General features: G+C 40.4%; 2 protein-coding genes across 5 annotated transcripts in view; both read right to left on the minus strand.

The window, feature by feature from the left end:
• Nucleotides 1-11,305, minus strand: part of CTXN3 (cortexin 3) — a 30,050-nt gene extending 18,745 nt beyond the window's left edge. Inside the window, exon 1 of the mRNA XM_058170213.1 lies at nt 11,207-11,305. The gene's annotated coding sequence lies outside the window, so the exon portion shown is untranslated. The remainder of the gene's footprint in view (nt 1-11,206) is intronic.
• An 8,296-nt stretch (nt 11,306-19,601) lies between these two features.
• MEGF10 (multiple EGF like domains 10) overlaps nt 19,602-24,804 on the minus strand; it is a 124,661-nt gene continuing 119,458 nt past the window's right edge. For all 4 annotated transcript variants that reach the window (XM_058166469.1, XM_058166470.1, XM_058166471.1 and 1 more), the window contains one exon: nt 19,602-23,456. In XM_058166469.1, coding sequence (XP_058022452.1) covers nt 23,296-23,456 — 161 coding nt within the window. In that variant the 3' untranslated portion in view covers nt 19,602-23,295. The remainder of the gene's footprint in view (nt 23,457-24,804) is intronic.

The raw sequence follows: 24,804 nt of genomic DNA on the forward strand, positions 1-24,804 counted from the left end.
TGGGCTGGAAATGCAGCAACATGACAGGTGTTCAGTCCAGACTGCCAGGTGCTGCTCTCTCTCCAATTGGACAGTTCTGCTGCTGCTGTGTCCTCCCAACTTTCTGTGCCAGAAAAGGATTGCCAATCATCCTCTCTTTCTTTAATGAGTAGTAGTATGGGAGTTTTTAAATACATTTACATAATCATCCTCAGGAAATATGCATTCTTATCCCCAGATTAAGCTGATTTCCAGGCAGGCACAGGGAGCAGAGGTATAACATTCTCTCTCCTTACTGATTATCAGAAATAATCTCTTCAAAAGCCTAAAAAAACCCGCAACCCTACACAAGCACATAATTGCAGTCACAGGAAAATAAATGAATAGAGGGGAAAAAAATTGGACTTGGAGAAAAGAGAAGTGGCAGGAATAGCCAACACCCCAAAAGATAGGCTCAAAATCCAGGTGGATCATGACAGCCTGGGACGCTGCTCCCTATCTAACAAAATGAAATGCAAGGTAAAGTATGGTTTTACAATTAGGCAAGAAAAAACAAATGTACAGGTACAGATTAGGTAAAATGTGGATCAATAGCAGTAACTGTGAAAGGGATCTTGGAGTCCTAGTGGACAATCACTTTAAATATGAGCCAGCAGTGTGCAGCAGCAGCCAAAAAAGCCAATGCAATCTTAGACTGCATTAAGAGAGCGATAGAATCAAGATGACATGATGTACTAGTACCACTTTATAAAGCCTTAGAAAGACCACACATGGAATACTGCATCCAGTTTTTGTCACCATATTATATAAAAGATATTCAGATCCTGGAAAGAGTACAGAAAAGAGCAACAAAGAAGATTAGAGGATTGGGGGATAAAACATATGAAGAAAGGGTGCAGGAGTTGTGTAAGTCTAGTCTAGTGGGGGAAAAAAAGGACTAGGGGGTGACATGGTAGCAGTGCTCTAATATTTGAGGGGCTACCACAAAAAAGAGTCAGGGGATCAACCTATTTGCCAAAGCACCAGAAGGCAAGACAAAAAACAATGGATGGAAAGTAATCAAGGAGAGAAGCAGTCTAGAACCAAGGAGAAATTTTTAATAGTGAGAACAATTAACCAGTGGAACAGCTTGCCTTCAGAACATTTGTGGGTGCTTCATCACTGGAGGCTTTTAAGAAGAGACTGGACAGACACCTGCCTGAAATGGTATAGGGTCTCCTGCTTGAGCAGGAGGATGGACTAGAAGACCTCCAAGGTCCCTTCCAACTCTTCTGTTACTCTGACTAAAGCAATTGGTTTATACAGGTAGTTCTTGGTTAACAATATTGAATTTTCATCACTAAGCACAACATCACATGACCACATTGCTTAGCAATGGCATTGCTAGAATTTACTGTTGCCATCGTTAAGTGAGGATGGTGTTTCATTAAGTGAGACTTATTGGTTTTCAAGCAGGCTGGTAGGCATGTAAGTGGATGCTGCTAGGTAGATAGGAGTCCACGGGGGCATCCACGGCACATCACCAACATGTAGGGCTAGGGTTGGCTGCTGATAGGTAGGGAAGAGTACGAGCAACTTACTGGGGTAACTTGTGAGCTTCCCTCCCAGCTTTCCCACTGACAACTTGCAGGAAGCTTGCAGGGAAGGTTGCAAATGGTAATTATATGATTGTGGGACACTGCAACTTTCATATTACAAGTTGGTTGTCAAGCATCCAGATCACAATCACATAACTGCAGAGGAGGTAAAACTTCAAGGACAGGTGAAAAGGACCATTTGTTAAGTGTTATTACAGCTCCAAATGTTCATTGAACAAGTGGTTGTTAAACAAGGACTATTAGTAAGTATATACAATGCTGGCTGTAATGTATCTTTAAATATTTTGGCGGGAAACAAGCACGTTGCTGATTGGTTGAAGCCGCCGGTTAGACTATATAAGGAGAGGTTTTTCCCCAGCCTGGTTGCTGGGTTCACCATATATTAAAGAGCTGTTGTCACTACCCTGGTCTCCAGCCTCGTTACTTCCCGAACTTAACACTGGCGACGAGGATGGGATTTCGAGGCTAAGAGCACCAGGAGCAGGCTGAGCACGGAAGAACCGAACCCAGCAAACTCAGGGCAGAAGCCGATGGCCAGCTACACTCCGCCCGCGCCGTTTGACCCATCCAGGGAGAAATGGGGAACGTACATGACCCGTTTCGAGAGCTTCCTCGAGGCAAACGAACTGCAAGGAGTTCCAGACAACCGCAAAAGGGCGTATTTCCTGAGCCACTGCGGTCCCGAAGTCATCGACATCGCGGAAGCCCTGGCAGAGCCAACGCCGTACAATCGGTATCGTGGCAAACTCTGCAAAATCTATTGAAGAACCATTTCGCCAACACCGTCCAAATATGTACGGCGTTTTGAATTTGGAGAGCGAGACAGCAAGAGGCGAATCCATCAGCGATTACATGGCCGCCCTGAGAAAAGCCTCCAAGGATTGTGGGTACGAGACTTGGATGAGGAGCTGTTAGAGCAACTCATCCGTGGGGTCAGAGACATTCGCTTATGGAGGCGGCTGCTATCAAAAAGCAATCTAACGCTGGCAAACGCCTGGACGGCCAGAGCTCATGAGATGTCCACCCAAGCGGCGGAAACCCTACAAAAGCCACTCACGCCAATGGCGAGCGCGAAATCAACCCCGGTCACAACGAAGAAATCCAGACCGAATCAGACGGCGAGGATGAGGAAGGAGTTTGCCTCACTGGGAGAAGGGGCAAAGAAGACCGGGATGAATGCGGAAGTTGCGGAGGGCAACACCAGCGTCAACGATGCAAGTTCAAGGACGCTACATGTCGGCGGTGCGAGAAGAAGGGCACCTGGCTCAAGTCTGTCGAGCACCCCAACCTTCCCGCCAAAATTCAAACCAACCAATCAGGCGCGGGATCGGCAAGGCGACCCGTGATTGGTCAAAACAAAAGGCGAATTCAAATCGAGCGACCGTGATAATAGGCCGCAGCAACCCGCCGAGAAGAAAATCTTCACAAAACCGAAAATCGAAGGAGTGCCGTGCCGACTAGAAGTGGACACAGGGTCAGCGATCACAATCATGTCCTGGGACACTTTTGCGAAAGCTTTGCCGAAAATCGCCAAACGCAAACTGCAAACACAGCGGCTAAGAGTTCACGACTACCAAGGGAATCGCATCCCTGTTCGAGGGACCACCTCCGTCCGCCGAGTACGGTCCACACAAGAAGACCCTGCCCATCACGATAGTCGAAGGGACCCTGCCAAGTTTGTTGGGACTAGACTGGTTCCGTGCATTGGGCATGGGAGTGACTGGCATCTACAGAAGTGACTTTAACCTAAAAGACACACTCATGGACGAATTCGAAGATGTGTTCAAGGACTGCCTGGGCAAGTACAAGGGACCCCTATTTCCTTCAATTTAGACCCCAGGTAGCCCCCATACGGTTAAAAGCAAGGAGGTCCTTTGCCCTTAAACCCAAGATTGACAGGAGATAGACAAGCTCATCAGTCAGGGGATACTGGTGCCAGTCGATCATGCAAAGTGGGAGACGCCAATCGTCACCCCAGTGAAACCAGATGGGTCAGTTAGAATCTGCGCTGACTACAAGGCAACGTTAAACAAAGCCTTGCAAAAAAGCGCTTACCCGGTCCCCGTGGTGCAACACTTGCTGCACTCGCTGGGGCAAGGGCACGTTTTTGCCAAATTAGATTTGGCCCAAGCCTATCAACAACTGCCCGTAGACGCCAACACAGCCGAAGCCCAGACAATTGTGACTCACAGAGGTGCTTTCAAGTGTACCCGGTTACAGTTTGGGGTGAGTGTGGCTCCTGGTCTATTTCAAAATTTAATGGAGCGACTTCTGCAAGGGCTCCCGGGGGTAGTCCCCTATTTCGATGATGTATTGGTATCAGCCGAAAATTTAGAAGAATTGGGGGAGCGTTTGAGAAAAGTTCTGGGCATTTTCCGGTCAGCCGGTCTAAAGGTTAAAGTGAACAAATGCCAAATAGGGGTAGAATCCGTAGAGTTCTTGGGCTACAGAATAGACAAGGAAGGAATCCACCCCACTGAGAGCAAGGTCAAGGCAATAAGAAAGGCTCCAGCGCCCAAAAACAAAACAGAGCTACAGGCATTCCTGGGTCTAGTGAACTTTTACGCGGTCTTTTTGAAAAATAAGGCAACCGTCGCCGAGCCGCTACATAAGTTACTGGGAAAGAATACTGCTTGGTCTTGGGGAAAGACGGAAGCTAGGGCTTTCGAAGCAGTAAAAACCTACTCTCGGCGATAGCTTACTGATTCAGTATCATAGCACAATGCCATTGGTATTAGTTTGCGATGCTTCCCTTACGGGTGGGGCTGTGCTCAGCCACAGGCTCCCAAATGGCACAGAAGCCCCAATAGCCTTCTATTCCAGAACGATGTCCTTGACAGAGAGGAACTATAGTCAGTTGGATAAGGAAGCTCTAGCTATAGTGTCAGGGGTAAAAAAGTTTCACGAATATGTTTTGGTAGAGACTTTGAAATTGTTACAGACCATAGACCACTGTTAGGGTTACTGGCTGGCGATCGCCCAACGCCTGTGGCACTTTCGCCCGATTGACCCGATGGACTATCTTTTGGCCGCCTACTCCTACAAACTGCAGCATCGACCAGGAAAAGAGTTGGGGCATGCAGACGCATTAAGCAGATGCCCACTACCAGGGGCGATCGAGACCCCACTCCGGGACGCCCATACTGTTAATTGACTCTCTGGACTCTGGCCCAGTCACATCTAAGGAGGTGGCTCGGGTGTCATACCGGGACATTATTTTGAGAACTGTACTTGGTTGGGTACAAGAGGGTGGCCGCTGCGCCGGCGAGCGTTTTAAAGAGTTTGTAAAGAAACGTGGGGAACTTTCGGCTCAAGGGGGGTGCCTGCTATGGGGGGATCGAGTGGTGATCCCAGAGAAATTGAGGAAAAGGGTGTTGGATCTCCTCCACGAGGGTCACCCAGGGATCGTAAGGATGAAGGGTCTAGCGAGAAGCTATGTGTGGTGGCCCTTAATGGACTCGGAAATTGCTGAAAGGGTAGGGAAATGCCAGGCCTGCCAAGAGTCCAGACCGCTACCCCCAACGGCCCCGGTTCGGGAATGGGAGAGACCCCAAGGGCCCTGGTCGAGAATCCACATTGATTTTGCCGGCCCCTTCCACGGCCAAACCTTCCTGGTAGTAGTCGATGCCTACTCCAAATGGCTGGAAATCATTCTCATGAGATCCATGACAGCCGAGGCCGTGATCTCAGTCCTACGGCACCTATTTGTAACCCATGGGTTGCCCGACACACTAGTTTCCGATAACGGCCCGCAATTCACGGCAACCCAGTTTGAGGAGTACTTGGCAGAAGAGGGCATCCGACATGCCCTCTCGGCGCCTTTCCACCCTGCGACGAATGGCCTTGCAGAGCGTTCCGTCCGGGCGCAAAGAGGCATTGTCCAGAATCAAGCCAGGCGACTGGCAAACAAAAATCGATGTTTTCCTGGCCGTCCAACATAGAACCCCCTGTGTCACAACCGGCAGAAGCCCAGCAGAATTATTAATGGGCCGAAAGCTCAGGTGCCCACTAGACCGTTTAAATCCAAACTATACACGGAGGGTTACAAGGGGACTTGAAAAACAAGAGGATGGAAATAGGCGACCAAGTGTGGGCACACAACTATGGTGAAGGCCCAATCTGGGTAGCAGGACAAATCCTAAACATAACAGGTCCAAAATCATACTTGGTGGAGTTAAAAGGCGGCCGGTATGGAGGCGCCACATAGACCAAATAAGAAAGCATAGCCGAACAATCCGAATTAGATGAAACAGGCCCTGACTATACAATGTTTGAATCCACAGCTGACTCAAACCCGGAAAATCGCAGGACTTATCTGAGTTCCGGAGGTCCAGCGACGCCAACAGGTTCCATTAGAAAACAGCAGGGACGACTCTGCAAATAATCCAGGGCGGATGGCCTAGAGGAGGAGCTGAGAGGAGCAAACAGCCCCTCCGGTCAGCTCAACCCACTCCCAGGAATGAACTGCGAGGTCCGAAAGAGTCAGGAGGCGCCCAGTCTATTTGCGTGATTACGTTGAAAAATAATATGTAAATATCATGTAAATAGAATAGAATAGAATAGAATAGAATAGAATAGAATAGAATAGAATAGAATAGAATAGAATAGAATAGAATAGAATAGAATAGAATAGAATAGAATAGAATAGAATAGAATAGAATAGAATAGAATAGAATAGAATAGAATAGAATAGAATAGAATAGAATAGAATAGAATAGAATAGAATAGAATAGAATAGAATAGAATAGAATAGAATAGAATAGAATAGAATAGAATAGAATAGAATAGAATAGAATAGAGAAAGTAGAATAGAATAGAATAGAATAGAATAGAATAGAATAGAATAGAAAAGAATAGAATAGAATAGAATAGAATAGAGTAGAATAGAATAGAATAGAATAGAATAGAATAGAATAGAATAGAATAGAATAGAATAGAATAGAATAGAGTAGAATAGAATAGAATAGAATAGAATAGAATAGAATAGAATAGAATAGAATAGAATAGAATAGAATAGAATAGAATAGAATAGAATAGAATAGAATAGAATAGAATAGAATAGAATAGAATAGAATAGAATAGGATAGGATAGGATAGAATAGAATAGAATAGAATAGAATAGAATAGAATAGAATAGAATAGAATAGAATTTACTGTTGCCATCGTTAAGTGAGGATGGTGTTTCATTAAGTGAGACTTATTGGTTTTCAAGCAGGCTGGTAGGCATGTAAGTGGATGCTGCTAGGTAGATAGGAGTCCACGGGGGCATCCACGGCACATCACCAACATGTAGGGCTAGGGTTGGCTGCTGATAGGTAGGGAAGAGTACGAGCAACTTACTGGGGTAACTTGTGAGGTTCCCTCCCAGCTTTCCCACTGACAACTTGCAGGAAGCTTGCAGGAAGCTTGCAGGAAGCTTGCAGGAAGCTTGCAGGAAGCTTGCAGGAAGCTTGCAGGAAGCTTGCAGGAAGCTTGCAGGAAGCTTGCAGGAAGCTTGCAGGAAGCTTGCAGGAAGCTTGCAGGAAGCTTGCAGGAAGCTTGCAGGAAGCTTGCAGGAAGCTTGCAGGAAGCTTGCAGGAAGCTTGCAGGAAGCTTGCAGGAAGCTTGCAGGAAGCTTGCAGGAAGCTTGCAGGAAGCTTGCAGGAAGCTTGCAGGAAGCTTGCAGGAAGCTTGCAGGAAGCTTGCAGGAAGCTTGCAGGAAGCTTGCAGGAAGCTTGCAGGAAGCTTGCAGGAAGCTTGCAGGAAGCTTGCAGGAAGCTTGCAGGAAGCTTGCAGGAAGCTTGCAGGAAGCTTGCAGGAAGCTTGCAGGAAGCTTGCAGGAAGCTTGCAGGAAGCTTGCAGGAAGCTTGCAGGAAGCTTGCAGGAAGCTTGCAGGAAGCTTGCAGGGAAGGTTGCAAATGGTAATTATATGGGACACTGCAACTTTCATATTACAAGTTGGTTGTCAAGCATCCAGATCACAATCACATAACTGCAGAGGAGGTAAAACTTCAAGGACAGGTGAAAAGGACCATTTGTTAAGTGTTATTACAGCTCCAAATGTTCATTGAACAAGTGGTTGTTAAACAAGGACTATTAGTAAGTATATACAATGCTGGCCATCACTAAAAATAGGACAGAAGACAAACAGAATGACAGACTGCCTTGTAGTCCAGGCAGTGGCAGTGAACCCAATTACCGTATTTTTCAGAGTATAAGACACACTGGAGTATAAGACGCACCTTAGTTTTTGGGGAGAAAAATAAGAAAAAAGCTGATTGGCAGGTGGATCAGCCTCCCGGAATACTCCCAATCAGCTGTTCCCAGAGATGAATTTTAGCAACAGGTTCCTTGATTGTGAGCTCTGTGCCTTGCTTTTTTTTGGCTTTTTTTTTCTGCCTCTTAAAGTCTGTTTCAGAAAACATTTTTCTGCCTCTGAAAGCCTCCAAAACAGAACTTCAGAAAAAAAAAGGCTCTGAAGCTCTGTTTGGGAGCTTCTTTTCTGAAGTTTGGAGGCTTCTTTTCTGAAGCTTCTTTCGGCCTCTGAAACCTCCGTTTGAGAAGCTGGGTGGGGCTACATTCGGAGTATAAGATACACTCAGATTTTCAGCCTCTTTTTTTGGGGGAAAAGGTCCGTCTTATACTCCAAAAATACAGTATGTCTTTGTCAATTGCAGAATGCCTACTCAGTGAAATCCTATATAAGATTATTTGCAAGATAATTTTAATCTTGCTATGCTTTGATGTCAGCGTCATCAGCATTATACACTTCCTCTTTCTAAACAGTGATCCCAAAGTAACACTTTCTTCTACTTGTTTATGTTGCTTCCTGCTCCGCATCTCAGCTTTCTCAAGTTGCTTTCAAACATAGTGCAAAGAAGGCCAAAGGCCAACCAGTCAGTGGGCCAAGTAAGCACCAAGAAAGCTAAATACCAGTTTACTTTGGCTTCTCTAAGTTCTTACTAAACAAGTCATTCTGAATTACCAATCTTGGGCCTGGTTTGAATTAGTAGATCAGTAAAAATGGCTTGTGAAACCTTTCTTGAACCTATAAAGAAGGTCAAGACTGTGGGTGTGTTTGTATGATTCTGAATCACAGCTAGCCAAGGGTATATTAAACTCAAATGTTGTGCAAACCCAGTTCTTGGCTCAATGTGTTGGGTAATGCAAAAATTTGCATTTCTTGATAAAACCACAGTTAAATAATGTGAGCAAAGCAAGTAAACTTCTTACAGTATAGCAATGAAGCACAACAACCTATGCAAATATTCCTTTTGGTGAAGTATATAAATTTTAAAAGGAAACTGGACAACCCTAGTACTTTGGTCATTTTTCTTTCAACATTTATTTTAGGCTTGTGCCATTTCTCGTTCCCTCACATTCCTCAAGTGAGCCGTGGTGAAACCTCTTCCTTTTTTTTGGCTGACCTACAGAACTGCCTGCCACTTTGATTGGGGGAAGAGGAACAAAGGAAGCAGCAGACCACAAGAAAAACTGCTCCCCCTTCTGGCATGTCCCCAATGGCCTCCTCCATTGGGAGGAAGAGAACTCATCCAAACCCAGTGCATTTCTGCCAGCCCTGCCTCACTAGCCAGCATCTAATTCAGTCAAATATGGCTCTCCCCAAAATGACCAATACAGCCTAGCCTACATTGCTAGCAGACTGGTGGGGGGGGAATCTATTGCCATTCTGGTTTGACTCCATTCTTTGAGACCATTTCCATTTGGTGCTGATTGGGAGCCAGAGATCTGTCCCTCGGCCCCTACTTTGGGTAGGTGCTTACTCCACTTTTGCCATTCCTATTTTAACATTTACATGAAAGCATTGAGATCGTAATCACCACAGGATGAGATATTATCAGTATCAGGGGTGGGTTCTACTTACTTTTACCACCGGTTCGCATGCCGGATCAGTGGGCGGAGCCTCCGTCCGGTTCGGTGATGTCCGGGTTGGTGGGTGGACCCTTCCGCTGGTTTTACATCAGTTCTTGCAAACTGGTCCAAACCGTGGGCAAGCCACCACTGATCAGTATGTTGATGATACTTAGTTATACATCTTTGCCCGTGGTGAGTTAAGTGATGTCATGATGACCCTTTCATGGTGCCTGGAGGTTGTTGATGTGAACTAAACAACAACTTATGAACCTGCTGCCTGATAGGGAGCAACAGGTTAAAACCGAACCCTGGAAGACAGGGTGGCTGGGAATCCTTGGTTTTTGCAGAACTGTTGTAGAGGTTATGGGGGTTCTCTAGAAACTACACTGCTCCAGAGAAATCCGGTGCATGATTTGGGGGCTTTCCTGGACTTGTGACTCCAGATTGAGGACCAAGCAGTAGTAATGGTCGAGAGGGCCTTTGCACAACTGTGTTTTCTGCGTAAGTTACACCCTAGACCAACAGGCCCTTGTCACAGTCACACACACCCTGGGCCCATTTGGACTATTACTATATAACGTGCTTTACATGGGTTGCCTTTGAACAGCATCCAAAAGCTTCAGTTGGCTCAAAATACAGCAGACCACATGGTTTTGTGCAAGTCCAAATTTGCCTATGCAACTTCTTTTGTAAGAGCTGCACTGGTTGCTGATTTGCTTCCGGGTGCAACCCAAGGTGCCGGTTACCACCTTTAAAGCCCCTACAGGGCAACCTACCTTTCTCTGATTACATCTACCCATCCCACAGAGTAGGTAAGGCAGGGCATATTGCAAGTCCCAAAGAAGAACATCTGGTGGGGTCTAGGAACAAGGACTTTTCTACGTGGCTCCCTCCCTTTGGAATATCATCCTCCCAAAGACATCTCCCACCTTGTTGCTTTTCTGCAAGATCTTGAAGACATGTTTTTCTTATCAGGTTTGGGGACCCCATTCAGAATTGAACAAGTGGCTTGTTTGATTCTGTTGCCATTGCCACAGGGTGGGGGAGGGGGGATTTAAATTGTGAATATTTAACTGTAGATTTTTAATGTTATATGCCACCCAGAACCACTTTGTGTGAATTCGGCAGCTATATAAATTTGTTTAATAAAACAAATCCCTATTTTAGTTTATATTATTACCATCCAATGTTTATTCAGATTTGCTCACTTACTATTTTTGGCCTAGTTCTTTTGGCTGCTTTTATGTTCTGCCAGTTTTACCACTGCTGACTTTAAAAGTTCTTTATTGTTTACTTCAAGCGCATCTCTTCTTTTCCTCAGTATTCTTCTGACTAATCTTCGCCAAGTCTTTTCTATCAAGTTCTATGTTTTCCACTGATTCTGTATCTATCATAGTACTCGCTGTACTATAGAGCCAATTTTCTTTTTTCTTATAGAAGCCGAGCTTCATGAATTCTAATAGCTTTGTTCTCTGAATAACTGGATATTTATGGACATCCCCCCTCTCATCCTCCCAGTTTCCCCAGTCGTCATCAAAATCTTTGATTTAGCTGTGTTATTCATGAGAATGCACACACTAAAATGAAAGGTATGCTTTATACAGAATTCTGTACTGAATAACAGTCAAAAGAATGACAAACATGAAAAAAAAGATATGTTCTATTGCTTGCAATTCCATATACTTTAGAAAATAATAAGAAAAAAACCCGTTCAAAGTATTACATTGCATTGTATTATATTATATTATTATATATGAGATACGAACAGGACCTACCTTAGACAAAATGTTATTAAATTCATCATCCCAAAGCTTCCCTTTACATACATTGGTGCAAAGAGCCATTCAGAAAGCAGACCTTCTCCTGCCTGCCACCTCTTCCACCAGAATCTGATGTCTGTTCAGGCTGCTTATATATCTGGATTCCCACCCACTGCAGGCACTTGGCATCTTATCCTACTTGACAACCATGGTAGCATGATTGGCCCCTATATTTTTAATTCTATCTCACTTTAATTCTTTTTCACTTCATCTTCGTAGCCAGATTAATATTATCCTTTCGGGAAAGCCTCAAGATGAAAAATATTGCCATATTTGTCATCATTAATTCAAGGCTAATCCAAGATATTGAAGCATGGTGCTCACCACTATCTATGTCAAATTGTGTTCTATCTTTCTGGGGTCAACTAAAAGATCTTACACCCTAGTCAGAAAATCCCACAAATGTAAAATCTCTCTCATTCTGACTATCTAGTTGTCATCATCTTATTTTAAAGATAACAAATCACTGCTGGGTGTTTTCACCCACTTCACTTTGCCAGATGGCATTCTGGTAAAGTCTTTTGAATGTTTGTGTTGCATTTATTGGCGATCGCAAGCAGTCAACAGCAAAGTTGAATTCTAATGCTGATCTGTGGGAAAGCATAAAAGCTTCAAGAAGAGCCGTTAAGTTCACAATATGCTGAAAGAGAATCAGAAATGTACTTTGCAAATCAAGCAGACAGTTGGGATTGATTGGCCACGTAAAGTACAAAACTGTTGGGTGTTGTGAACGATAGCCATTAAAACAATGTAAGACAGTTGTTTGGACTATGAAGGGGCAGCAAGGTTTTAATTATATTATTATGATAATCATTATTATTATATTTGAATGGCATATAAAAGGAGATTCCAACATAAATTAACTGGCTTTGGCCTAGTTTAGGGAAATGTGACAGCTCTTACAGTCTATAGGCACTTAGAGAATCCCTAGAGTGAATAGAAGAGGATTCTTTAAGAATCTGAGAAGTAAAATGGGACTTTAAAATTATTAAATTAAGTTATTAAATTAATTTAATAATTAAACCATGTAGAAAGTGATGTCCATTGAGGATTTCCAGTGAAGACTGCAAACTCTCAGAGATAGCTGTGCATCTCCTATGTCACAATGCTGAAAAGTATTGAGTTCTAGATGCTGGTCAGAGTTCTCACCTCACCATTTTCCCATATCTTTTTTTCCTCTCCTCTTTTTTCAGACTGGCTTTCTACTTCAGCTTCCTTTGAAGCTTATGAAACTGCTGCCTGAAACGGAATGGTCCAGGCCGAGCAAAGATCACCAGGTATATATACAGCTATGTCTCACATGACAATCTTCTTTTTTATGCAATTCGAGGCAGGAAGAATAAATAGGTGGCTTGCTAAGCCTCTAATGAATGGCTATACATGGTGCTAGGCTATGATTAGATCAGGTGGTCACAGGCTGGATCTAGAAATAGACTTATCATTTCAGGGCTGTGGCATTTGCCTGTACCTTTGAATATAAAAAGTGCCCGATAATTTAGCTGGATATTCTCAGATCAAGATACTGATTTCAAGCACGATTGCTTGGGTCTGTTTGTTACCACTGTGAGAAACCAGGAATTTGATGTGAGTTAGTGGAAGAAATGGAAGAAACCCGGAAAGAAATGAATAAATTAATATTGCTTTCAGAGCGTTTTGCATCAAAGTCAGCTGAATATTGTGGCATCTTATAAATGTTTTATTCTACACACTTTTTTGGATCACTTTTTATTTCATGAGCTACATGGAGTATATCAGGAGCACTGAAAGCAAAAAGAAACCAATGACATCACACCTCTAAAGACATGTTGAAATTGTGGAATGACATCATCATGACTATACTCTCATAGACTGGACATTTATGGCTGCCCATCTCAGTCAATGACTCTGGGTTGCTTACAATGGAATAGAAACCGAAAATAGAAATCGAAAACGATAGAATGAGTGAAAGCGTTAAAAAACATCCAACTCCAGTTACGCAACGGCAAGATATTTAGCAATATAATCAGAAAAACTTGGAATAGTCAGCATCCCAAGCTCGGAATCATAGCCAGGTTTTTAAGGTCTTATGAAAGGCTAATAGGGTTGGGCCCAGTCTGAGCCTCAAAGAGAGAATGTCCCACAGAACAGAGGCCACTGCTAAAAAGCGCGTCTTCTGGTCCCCACCAGCCAAGATTCTTTGTCTGATGGGATCTGTAGCAAGCCCATTTTGCTTGACATAGTTGAATGGGTACAGACTCTTGGAAAAAAGTGATTCCTCAAGTATTCTGGTCCCAAGCCATGTAAGGCTTATTTATTATCGGTGTGTTTCTGGATTCAATTCAAGGTGCTGGTAGTTACCTATGAAGCAGGGGTGACAAACTCACTCCATCATGGAGGCGTCGTATTGGGACTTTTTTTTCTCCTTCGTTAAACCAAGAGTGGATGTGGCCAGTGCATGACACATCCGGCTCGCGGGCCAGGAGTTTGACAGCCCTGCTATAAAGCCTCATATAGGTAACCACCAGCACCTTGAATTGAACCCAGAAGCACACTGATAATGATAATACTGTCTTTAAGTCATGTTTTACAACTGGATGAATTGCATCAGGAAGCCTTTCAGATAATTTGTTTTCCTCCATGAATGTTCAGAAGACATCCTTGACTTGCCAAAGCTTCTCCTAGGAGATCAGGATCCATGACAACAATTAAGATCAGGGTATCAGAAAAATTGGTGGGTGCTAATAAAGAGGCAGAGGACTCTCCTTGAGCTTCTTCTTTAGACTAGAAGCCTTTGGATGAACAATTCTGCACTGAGTAATGTGTGTAGTGAGGGTAGAGCAGGGCAAGCAAGCAAATCTGGCTATAATTCAAAATCTAAAAATAAGGGGCTAGGGAAAAATATAAGACATTATATAAATAGCTTTTGTTACCTCTGTTAAAAACCCCTTAGCTTTCTAAAATACTGTAAATAACATAACATAGCATAATAACAGAGTTGGAAGGGACCTTGGAGGTCTTCTAGTCCAACCTCCTGCCGAGGCAGGAAACACTACACCATTTCAGACAAATGGCTATCCAACATTTTCTTAAAAATTTCCAGTGTTGGTGCATTCACAACTTCTGCAGGCAAGTTGTTCCACTTATTGATTGTTCTAACTGTCAGGAAATTTCTCCTTAGTTCTAAGTTGCTTCTGTCCTTGATTAGTTTCCACCCATTGGTTCTTGTTCTACCCTCAGGTGCTTTGGAGAATAGTTTGACTCCCTCTTCTTTGTGGCAACCCCTGAGATATTGGAACACTGCTATCATGTCTCCCCTAGTCCTTCTTTTCATTAAACTAGACATACTGAGTTCTTGCAACCGTTCTTCATAAGTTTTAGCCTCCAGTCCCCTAATCATCTTTGTTGCTCTTCTCTGCACTCTTTCTAGAGTCTCAGCATCTTTTTTACATCGTGGCAACCAAAACTGAATGCAACATTCCAAGTGTGGGCTTACCAAGGCGTTATAAAATGGCATTAACACTTTACGTGATCTTGATTCTATCCCTCTGTTTATGCAGGCCAGAACTGTGTTGGCTTTTTTGGCAGCTGCTGCCCACTGTTGGCTCATATCTAAATGGTTGTCCACTAGGACTCCAAGATCCCTCTCACAGTTACTACTATTGAGCAAGGTACCACATATACAGTACCTGTGCATTTTTTTTTTGCCTAAATGTATAACCTTACTTTTTTCACTGTTGAATTTCATTTTGTTAGATAGCACCCAATGTTCAAGTCTGACAAGATCCTTCTATATCTTGAGCCTATCTTCTGGAGTGTTGGCTATTCCTGCCAGCTTGGTATCATCTGCAAATTTGATGAGTTCCCCATCTATCCCCTTGTCCAAGTCATTGATGAAGATGTTGAAGAGTACTGGGCCTAAAACAGAGCCTTGGAGTACTCCACTGTATACTTCCCTCCATGTGGATGTTGTTCCATTGAGGACTACTCGTTGAGTGCGGTTGGTCAGCCAGTTATGAATCCATCTGTGCTGTCTAACCCACTCTACTTTATCAAGTAGTAGGTTATGGTCTACTTTATCAAATGCTTTACTGAAGTCCAAGTAAATTATATTGACAGCATTCCTCTGGTCCACTCATTTTGTCATTTTGTCAAAGAATGCAATGAGATTAGTCTGGCATGATCTGTTTTTGACAAATCCATGTTGGCTTTTGGTTATTACTTTGTTTGCTTCTAGGTGTTCAATGATTCGTTGCTTGATTATCTTTTCCAGAATCTTCCCTGGTATTGAGGTCAGGCTGATAGGTCTATAGTTTCCTGGATCTGTTTTTTTTTTCCTTTTTTGAAGATAGGAACTACATCAGCTCTTTTCCAGTCCTCTGGCAGTTCCCTTGTGTTCCAGGATCTTTGAAAGATATAGTTCAGTGGTTCTGAGATCTCATCTGCCAGTTCCTTCAGAACCTTGCAACCTCATCCGGTCCTGGTGATTTGAACTCGTCTAGGATAGACAGGTGTTCACTAGGATAGATAGGTTGGATTGTTTTTTCCTTTTGTGTAAAGATAATGCAAAAAATGAGTTAAGTAGATCTGCTTTCTCCTTGTTGCTTGTCACCTTCTTGCCACTTTCTCCCAGCAATGGGCCAATTGTTTCCTTGACTTTTTTCTTGTTTTTAACATGTTGGAAGAAGCTTTTTTTTGGTTATTTTTTACTTTTGTTGCTAGCCTTTGTTCGTTGTGAGCCTTAGCTTTCCTCACTTCCTCACTTCAACTTTACAGGCTCGGGCTATTTGCTGATATTCTTCCTTAGTTATTTGGCCCTCTTTCCACTTTTTATACTGTCCTTTTTGTCTTTCAATTTGTCAGATAGTTCTTTATGCATCCATGCTGGTTTCTTTTGAGATTTATTATTTTTCTTCTTCATTCGTATTATGCTAGACTTGGTTTTTATAATCTCACTTTTCAAAATTTCCCAAGCTTCCTGAGTTGTTTTCCCCTTGAGGATTCTTATCCATGGAATCCTTCTCAAGCTCTCTCTAAGTTTATTGAAATCAGCTCTCTTAAAGTCCAAGACTCTAGTTTGACTTTGTTCTACTACTTGTATTTGCTTAATGTTGAATTCCAGTATTGCATGATCACTTGCCCCCAAGGTTCCTGTAGCTTCAACACCTTCTATCATTTCATCTCTGTTAGTGAGAATTAAGTCCAATATGGCTGATCCTCTTGTCGCCTTCTCTACTTTTTGTGAAACGAAGTTGTCTGCTAGATTTGTTAGAAACCCATTGGAACTTCCACTTGGTGCAGAGTTTGTCTCCCAGTTGATGTCAGGGTAATTAAAATCCCCCATTAGTACTGTGATGTGCTTCCTACTTACCTTAGTTAGCTGACTAGCAAAAAGTTCATCTACTTCCTCTGTTTGGTTGGGTGGTCTATAGTATAGACCTATGGCAATATCATTTCCCCCCCACTTTAATATTGACCCAAATGCATTCAAGATAATTTTCATCATTGTTGTGCTCTACTTCTGTAGAGATGTAGTTATTTCTTATATAGAGTGCAACTCCACCTCCTCTTTTATTTGGTCTATTTCTTTTAAATAATTTATATTCCTCTAGCTGTATGTTCCATTTGTCGGTTTCATCCCACTAAGTTTCCGTAATGGCAACAATATCATATCTGCCCTCATTTACTTGAATTTCTAATTCATCCTGTTTATTCCTCATGCTCTCTGTGCATTGGTGTATAGACATTTGAGTCCATTTGGATTGACTTTGTGTTTACTGTCTACATAACCTGTGTTGTGCCTGATTGCCCCAACTTTCTTGCCACCTGTTTGACTAGTGCATATGGTATGGCACTCACTATTAAATGCTTGGTTTTGCTTGATAGCAGGACTGATAATCTTACCCACACAGACATCTATGTTACATGCACTGATAAATAAATAAATAAATAAAGTTAAGCCTGAAACTTTCAGTTACCAGATCTGAGCTGCCAAACAGGTTCCGTTGGTAACCTGGGGATTTTTTTAGGCCAGATCTGGTAACCCTATTAAAGCCAAAGATAAAGGTGAATGGGAAGACCATTAAAATAGAAAATTGTGAATTTGATTGTTGTTTTAGTTCTTGGACTGTTCACAAGAAACTGCCTACCAGACAGTCGGGCAACAGTATAAGGACATAGTTGTCAGACTTCACTGCAGAACTAGTGAAGTGTCTGTTTTGTGATGGCATGAAGGAACCAATCTAAAGAAACATAAACATACCAGCAACATGCCTTTCATTGGCATCAACATCAATTGAAAGTATTCCCCTACCCATATATTTTTTTCCAGGACAATGCTGGCATCCGTTTATGATTGTTGTTGTTGTTGTTAGTTGCGAAGTCGTGTCCGACCCATCCCGACCCTATGGACAATGTTCCTCCAGGCCTTCCTATCCTCTACCATCCTCTGGAGTCGATTTAAGCTCACACCTACTGCTTCAGTGACTCCATCCAGCCACCTCATTCTCTGTCGTCCCCTTCTTCTTTTGCCCTCAATCTTTCCCAGCATTAGGCTCTTCTCCAGTGAGTCCTTCCTTCTCATTAGGTGGCGAAAGTATTTGAATTTCATCTTCAGGATCTGGCCTTCTAAAGAGCAGCCAGGGTTGATCTCCTCTAGAACTGACTTGTTTGTTCGCCTTGCAGTCCAAGGGACTCGCAGGAGTCTTCTCCAGCACCAGAGTTCAAAGGCCTCAATTCTTTAGCAAAGCTCAGCCTTTCTTATTTATTTATTTATTTATTTATTTATTTATTTATTTATTTATTTATTTATTTATTTATTTATTTATTTATTTATTTATTTATTTATTTATTTATTATAAACTCACCCTAAAGATTATTTCACAAAGCCCAAACACAATAGAGGTAAAGAAATGAAACTTATTTCCCCTCCCAAATTGTTTCTCCTGCAATAATAGGCAGTAACGTTTCTTTTTCATACCCCACATAAAAGAGATGACAAAACGGAGCAGATAAGAAAAATTTCTCATATATGTCTCTAAGAATGTACATATGTGGGAAACAATAAATCAATTACGGAAAACTTATGCACATGGACTTCAAAGGTTTGTGGGAGGAGAGTCTATCATTGCCAAAAATCCTACATCTTTTTAGTCATTTCAACCTTTTCATGAAGGGAACTGTCGTTCACAAAAGCAAATGCCTTTTAATCAAACTCAATAAATGCTGTAATTCCTTCTAATTTAGAGCTTCCAAAGTGATTACAGTGTATCTTCTGAGTTAGTATTATATTTCATGTGGCAGGTTTGCGATCAGAAAAGCAAATAAATAAAAATGTATTGGTGTAACTGGGTAGGATTTTTTAATATTAAATTGAATGAAAATATACAAAATTGGGTAACTGATTCAGGGCATATTCATTTCAAAATTTGTGGTAAGACTGCCCTCTCCTGGACCTTTGAGATAGTGGCAAGGGCTTAATTTTGTCATTTGCATTTGGTGAATAACATTTTTGGATTTCAGAGAGCTGTTCCTACATTTCTTTTAATTATGAAACTTAATTTTAAGTAACCTGTAAAGGCCGTAAGATAATTGCTAACTACATAATGTTGGGAATTCTAATGGACTAAATAATTAGAACTGCAGAAAAACAATTGCTATCAACCTGCCTTCCATTGAGGACCTGTATACTGCACGAATCAAAAAGAGGGCTGTGAAAATATTTACAGATCTCTTACATCCAGGACATAAAACTGTTTCCACTCCTACCCTCAAAACGACGCTATAGAGCACTGCACACCAGAACAACTAGACACAAGAACACTTTTTTCCCGAACGCCATTACTCTGCTAAACATATAATTCCCTCAACACTGTCAAACTATTTACTAAATCTGCACTACTATTAATCTTCTCATCGTTCCCATCTCCCATCTCCTTCCACTTATGACTGTAACTTTGTTGCTTGTATCCTTATGATTTATACTGACATTGATTGTTTCCTGATTGCTTATTTGTAGCCTATCACTATCATTAAGTGTTGTATCATTAAGTGTTACATTTGTACCCTATGGCTATCATTAAGTATTATAAGTGTTGTACCTTGATGAAGGTATCTTTTCTTTTATGTACACTGAGAGCATATGCACCAAGACAAATTCCTTGTTTGTTCAATCACACTTGGCCAATAAAATTCAATTCTATTCTATTCTATTCTATTCTATTCTATTCTATTCTATTCTATTCTATTCTATTCTATTCTATTCTAATGTGTTTTCTTCTTGTGAAAAGTAAACAAGAATGTAAATGAATACAGTAACAATGAATGGATAATATTTTTATTTAATACAGCATCTGGATTTCTTTGCTTTCTTTGTATGAAACATAGATTAAACAGAAATTCATAATCAGACTTCATCAGTCAATATGTTTGTTTTGCATCCATACTTCTAAATTCCTTGCATTCTTTAGCGCTGCTCTTTAACATATAAGTCTATTTGTCCATTGGAGTATGAACCCAACACTGATAATATGCAATCTGATTGTTTATTGCAATAAGATTTAAATTAAAAATATATGCTTTATGTCAATGTATGTTATGTTTGATTGTTCTTTTTTGTTAAAAAAAATAAAAATATTATATATATATAGATAAAAAAAGATTTAAATAAAAAACAGATGCCCTTCCAAAGTAGGAATTTCTTCTACTTACCATAATTCCACATTATATATTTTCAGGGCCTCTTCTGCTACCAGAGATAACAGGAAAGAAACTTGAAAAACAGTATCTATTTTTTAATCTTCTCTTGATGAGGTCCTGTACAATTAGAACTGCTGTTTTCATTCTCTGGTTCTCTGCTAAGATTCCTGGTAGAGGTAAAGGATGGTGAAATAGACAATAGACAAGCTACACAATTATTTTAACCACATGTGTCAGGTCTAAAGTATTATTATTCCCTCCCCTTACTGAATTCTTGTGTAGGACTTGGGAATCTGCAACCACTTCAGAGACCACATACTTAATGTCTCACATTTCTGTAGGTAAATATCTGCATGCTGGATATGTGGAGAATCTTTAGTACCACTTAATAACAAAGAGGAATGTCAAACACTAAATGTGAAGTCAATTTTATAGAAAGGTTGTTCTTCAACTAGCAATGACATACCACTATTTCCCCTTCAATTTAAAACATAAAAAGACAATAAATACTCCTTTACACAATAACATACTGAAAACTATTAAAATTATGATAACAATATAACAACAAACTATCCTAGGAGCTTAAATATGAACTGCACATTTTCTTTTTTTTCAGAAACAGTTAAATCTGGTGTGTTATAAGCCAAGATGTTATCAGTTTGAAATTGGAAATCCCACAATATTTTAACCTGCTCATTTTTTTTTACTACTTTTCAACTATATGAAAATTATTCCCGCCAATTGAAACGGAGATAAAGAAAAAAATGATTTTACAATTTTAGACTATCTCCTATAGTATCCTTTTATTTAAATAAACATTTACAATTCTTTAACAATTAACACAAAGACAGGAATTTTGGAATAGGGAGCCTGGCCAGTACCAATGGAGACAATGTGCATACAGTTGAGTACCCTGTTACATTTGAGAGCCCAGATTTTATTTCCTTTATATATCTTTTACTGGCATTTTCCATTACATTCTTTCTTAATATGAGACAAAATGAAATTCAGGAACTCTTTAGACACTAAGCCAATTTGTTTTACTCTTAAATTGCTGATAAATTAAGACTGAAGTCCGGTTCAAAAAAAGATAGTCTTTATTTGTAAGCTTTTTATACCGTGACACAAAAGCCAATGGAGCTATTTCAGACACTATTCCAATCTTATCCTTCGGTAAGACATTTGAACTGTTTAAATTGCAAAACTCTGTTCTTTTGTCCTTCAGGTTTGCATCTTCCAAGTATATTATGTGTTTTAGTATACAAAGACATTGCCTACCAAATCTAAATCAGGTTGTGGCAGCACCTTTTGATGGAGAATGCCTTTGAAGTAAAACATGTTTTAGTTTCAATCCAGGTTTATCTTCTGGAATATCTAGAAAGATTTTTTTTTCCAATGCTACCATTATGTTAGATCTGAGCCACTAATATTTTTAAAAAATTTAATAGCCCTAGGGCATATGGCTTACCAATTTTAGGAATTGATTGGTAAGAAATAGAAAATTGGAAACTGCAAATTGAAAAAATCCAACAATTATATTTAATACATATATAAGGAATAATCTGTTACTGTTAGGGCTAAAAATGATATAGTAACGGATAGCTACATTGCACAAAACAATTCTAGACTGAGAGCTGATTATTTGCCAATTTTTTTACCTTTTATGTGAAAATTTTGCTATCGGCAGATTAGACCATAAGAAAAATGCCCTTGAAACAGAGATATTACATTTTTAATTAAAGAATCAATCACACTAAGTTCTCTCCAGTTCAATATTTTTCTTATAAATAAACCCTTGCCCTAATATTAAAGCTGTCTTTTAAAAATCTTAATATTGCTGCAGTATACACACTGGTAAATTCCAACTTTTAAGTCTGTTGGGAAATTGATGTAAAATAATATTTTTCTTCATAAAAGCAGAACCTCTAAATTTCATGAAGCTGGAAATAAGGGGATTTGACAGGGTTATAAAATATAATATTTCACCACTGTTGTTCTAAACCACTAGAAAACACAGCTACATTATTTTAAAATACAAGTTAATGAAATGTGGGCTACGCATGCCAAGTTTTCCACAATGCAAAAGTCCAGCTTAAGCATATTTTCCCTATTCCTTTCCTATCATAAAAAAGGTACTTTTTCAACAAGTATACAAAAATTGGTTCAATTAATTTCAGATGAAGAATACTCTTCTTTGTTGATCAATTGAAACCTTTTCTCATTCAGAGTGTACATATGTTATATCTGGGTTCTCTCATCCAGTCCTTGAAGACATTTTGGTAAAAATAAAACCTTTAACTTATATGTTTATGCAATGCTTATAGCTATATGTATTTGTTATATATTACTCACATATAACAAATACTGTAGTTAGAATAGCCACTATTGAACCAATAAGAAGGTACGACAAATCCCATTTCATGATACAGGTCTCCAGACAGATTCATTCAATCTTCAATCTTCACTGATTCACTCCTATTCAAAACTATTCCTGTTCTGTATTATATTTCCATTACCAGCAATGTGATAAATATGAGACTATTGCCTTATACACTGTAAGCCGCCCTGAGTCTTCGGAGACGGGCGGGATATAAATGTAAACAAAAAAAACAAAAAAAATATCTTGGAGGTTTGTCCAATCAGTCCAGGATTGTGGTGAGTATACTCTGAGTATCTCCTTATACCATCTTTGCCATTGAAAAAGTGGTATCAGTTTCTTTTTTACAACCCCTACCCATAATTAGTAATCCTGGCTACTTGGCTAAGTGAATATTTGGCAGATTATGCTGTCTTGATTGTATGTCAACGTTTATGAGCGGTGTCGGGGCCTAGTAGTGAAGACGTTTGCCTCCCACTCAAAAGTTTGAGAGTTCAATCCTATTGTAGCAGCAAATGTTTCCCTCTCATGGCGCAAAGAGAAAATATCTACTGCAAACTTCATGTAGGCTTCAGGAAGGGCATCCAGCCAGTAAACATTCAGCTTCATTCAGTCACCCCGACACTACCCTGAATAAAGGGTTTACAGGGTCATAAAAAGAAAAAATGTATGTCAACATATATAAGTTGAGATAGTAAAAGATGGCTGCTTCTTTTGAGCAGTAGAGTTCTCACAAGCATTGTTCCATAAGCTTGGATGTTGAACCAATGCATCACAATGTAAATGTTCGGCGCTTTTTAAAAAAAAATATTGATGGAAAATCTGACATGACCTTCCAAGCTTGATGTCTATTCATCAGTAGTGAGTGTATAGAAACTGTAGTTTGATTCTCCTCCTTTATGTACAGCAAACGTTTACTGGATGCAGGTAGGAAAACAGAAGAAGAATAACCAGACTCCACTTTTCAAGATAACTTGATTATGTTCATCAAGGGTTATTCACTGTTTTCATCTTTGTCTGAAGATGCAGGGCTATCCCGAGGAGGCAGCAGGTCATAATGGCAAGGGATGTGGCTGTTTTTTGGTAAATCATAAAGATCTTGGCTGATGGGTCCATTATTACTTAAATTGCCTTGGACAACACTAACTGTTGGTTCTGCAATTGAAAAAAAAAGTATGCGTTATTACTCTGATATTGTAAGTGAGAAAGAATCCTAAAATTTAATCAAAATTAATGAATTCACTCATTTAGGACTGTCCATGCTTTAAACAGGACTCTCAAAGGGAGGAAGCTGCTGATAGCAAGTAGCTTTGCCAGAAAAGGAGACATCCCCATTTGCTTGCCACCCAAAGCTTTTAAACTCCTTTGGCACAATTTCCCTTAATTGCCTCATGCAATAGTAAATATACATGAAGCCAATGTCACCCAGAGACTTCTATGTTTCACAGTTGTTAGGGTGCAAAGACAATGCGCAATTAAGGAAAGTGTGAGGAGATATATACACTATCTAACACACACATACATGTTAAAGGTGGGATAAAACACACACACACACATGTTAAAGGTGGGATAAAAATCTAACCAACCAATCAATCAATCATAGAAAAGGTGTTTTATTTCCAGGAGTATGTGTGGTGAAAAGTATTTGGGTCATATTGGTAATGAAACTCATAAAACTTAAATCTTTGGGGAAAAGCTAATTTAAAAATAGGTAATAAAATGTTCTGTTGGAAACTTGGAGTAGAAGCTTTTGTGACTTTAGTAAAGATAAAGGTTCCCCTTGCACATATATGCTAGTCATTCCCAACTCTAGGAGGCGGTGCTCATCTCCGTTTCAAAGCCGAAGAGCCAGAGCTGTCTGAAGACGTCTCCGTGGTCATGTGGTTGGCATGACTAAATGCCAAAGGCACTGTTACTTTCCCACCAAAGGTGGTTCCTATTTTTCTACCTGCATTTTTATGTGCTTTCGAACTGCTAGGTTGGCAGAAGCTGGGACAAGTAAAGGGAGCTCACCCCGTTATGCAGCACTAGGGATTCGAACTGCTGAATTGCTGACCTTTCGATCGACAAGATCAGCTTCTTAGCCACTGAGCCACCATGTCCCTTTTTTGTGACTTTAAACTATTTATTATATAATGGTTGTTTTAGGATTTAACTTGAGTTCAAATTAAATTTGGTCTTCTAGTTCACAATTTCAACTTAAGCATGTCCTAATGGATCCATGTAGACCAGATACTTTGGCTATTTCAAAGGCATCCAAGACACTCAATTATTTGAATGAATCCATGGCAGAAGTAAAATATCTCTATTTAAAGTTTAAGTATATTTTTAAAATGGAATTTCTGAGATATTCAAAACATGGACTTGAGAATAAAAATCTTTGTTAATGCCCTATCAAGGGCTTCATGTCCTTACAAACTTTAAAATGTATCAATGTATTTGAGATTGATTCATCAAAAACTTGTATTATGACCTCATTGGACTCCCCAAAGAATGTGCTTGA

The sequence above is a fragment of the Ahaetulla prasina genome, chromosome 2 (assembly GCF_028640845.1).
Source record: "Ahaetulla prasina isolate Xishuangbanna chromosome 2, ASM2864084v1, whole genome shotgun sequence".
NCBI classification, from domain to species: domain Eukaryota; kingdom Metazoa; phylum Chordata; class Lepidosauria; order Squamata; family Colubridae; genus Ahaetulla; species Ahaetulla prasina.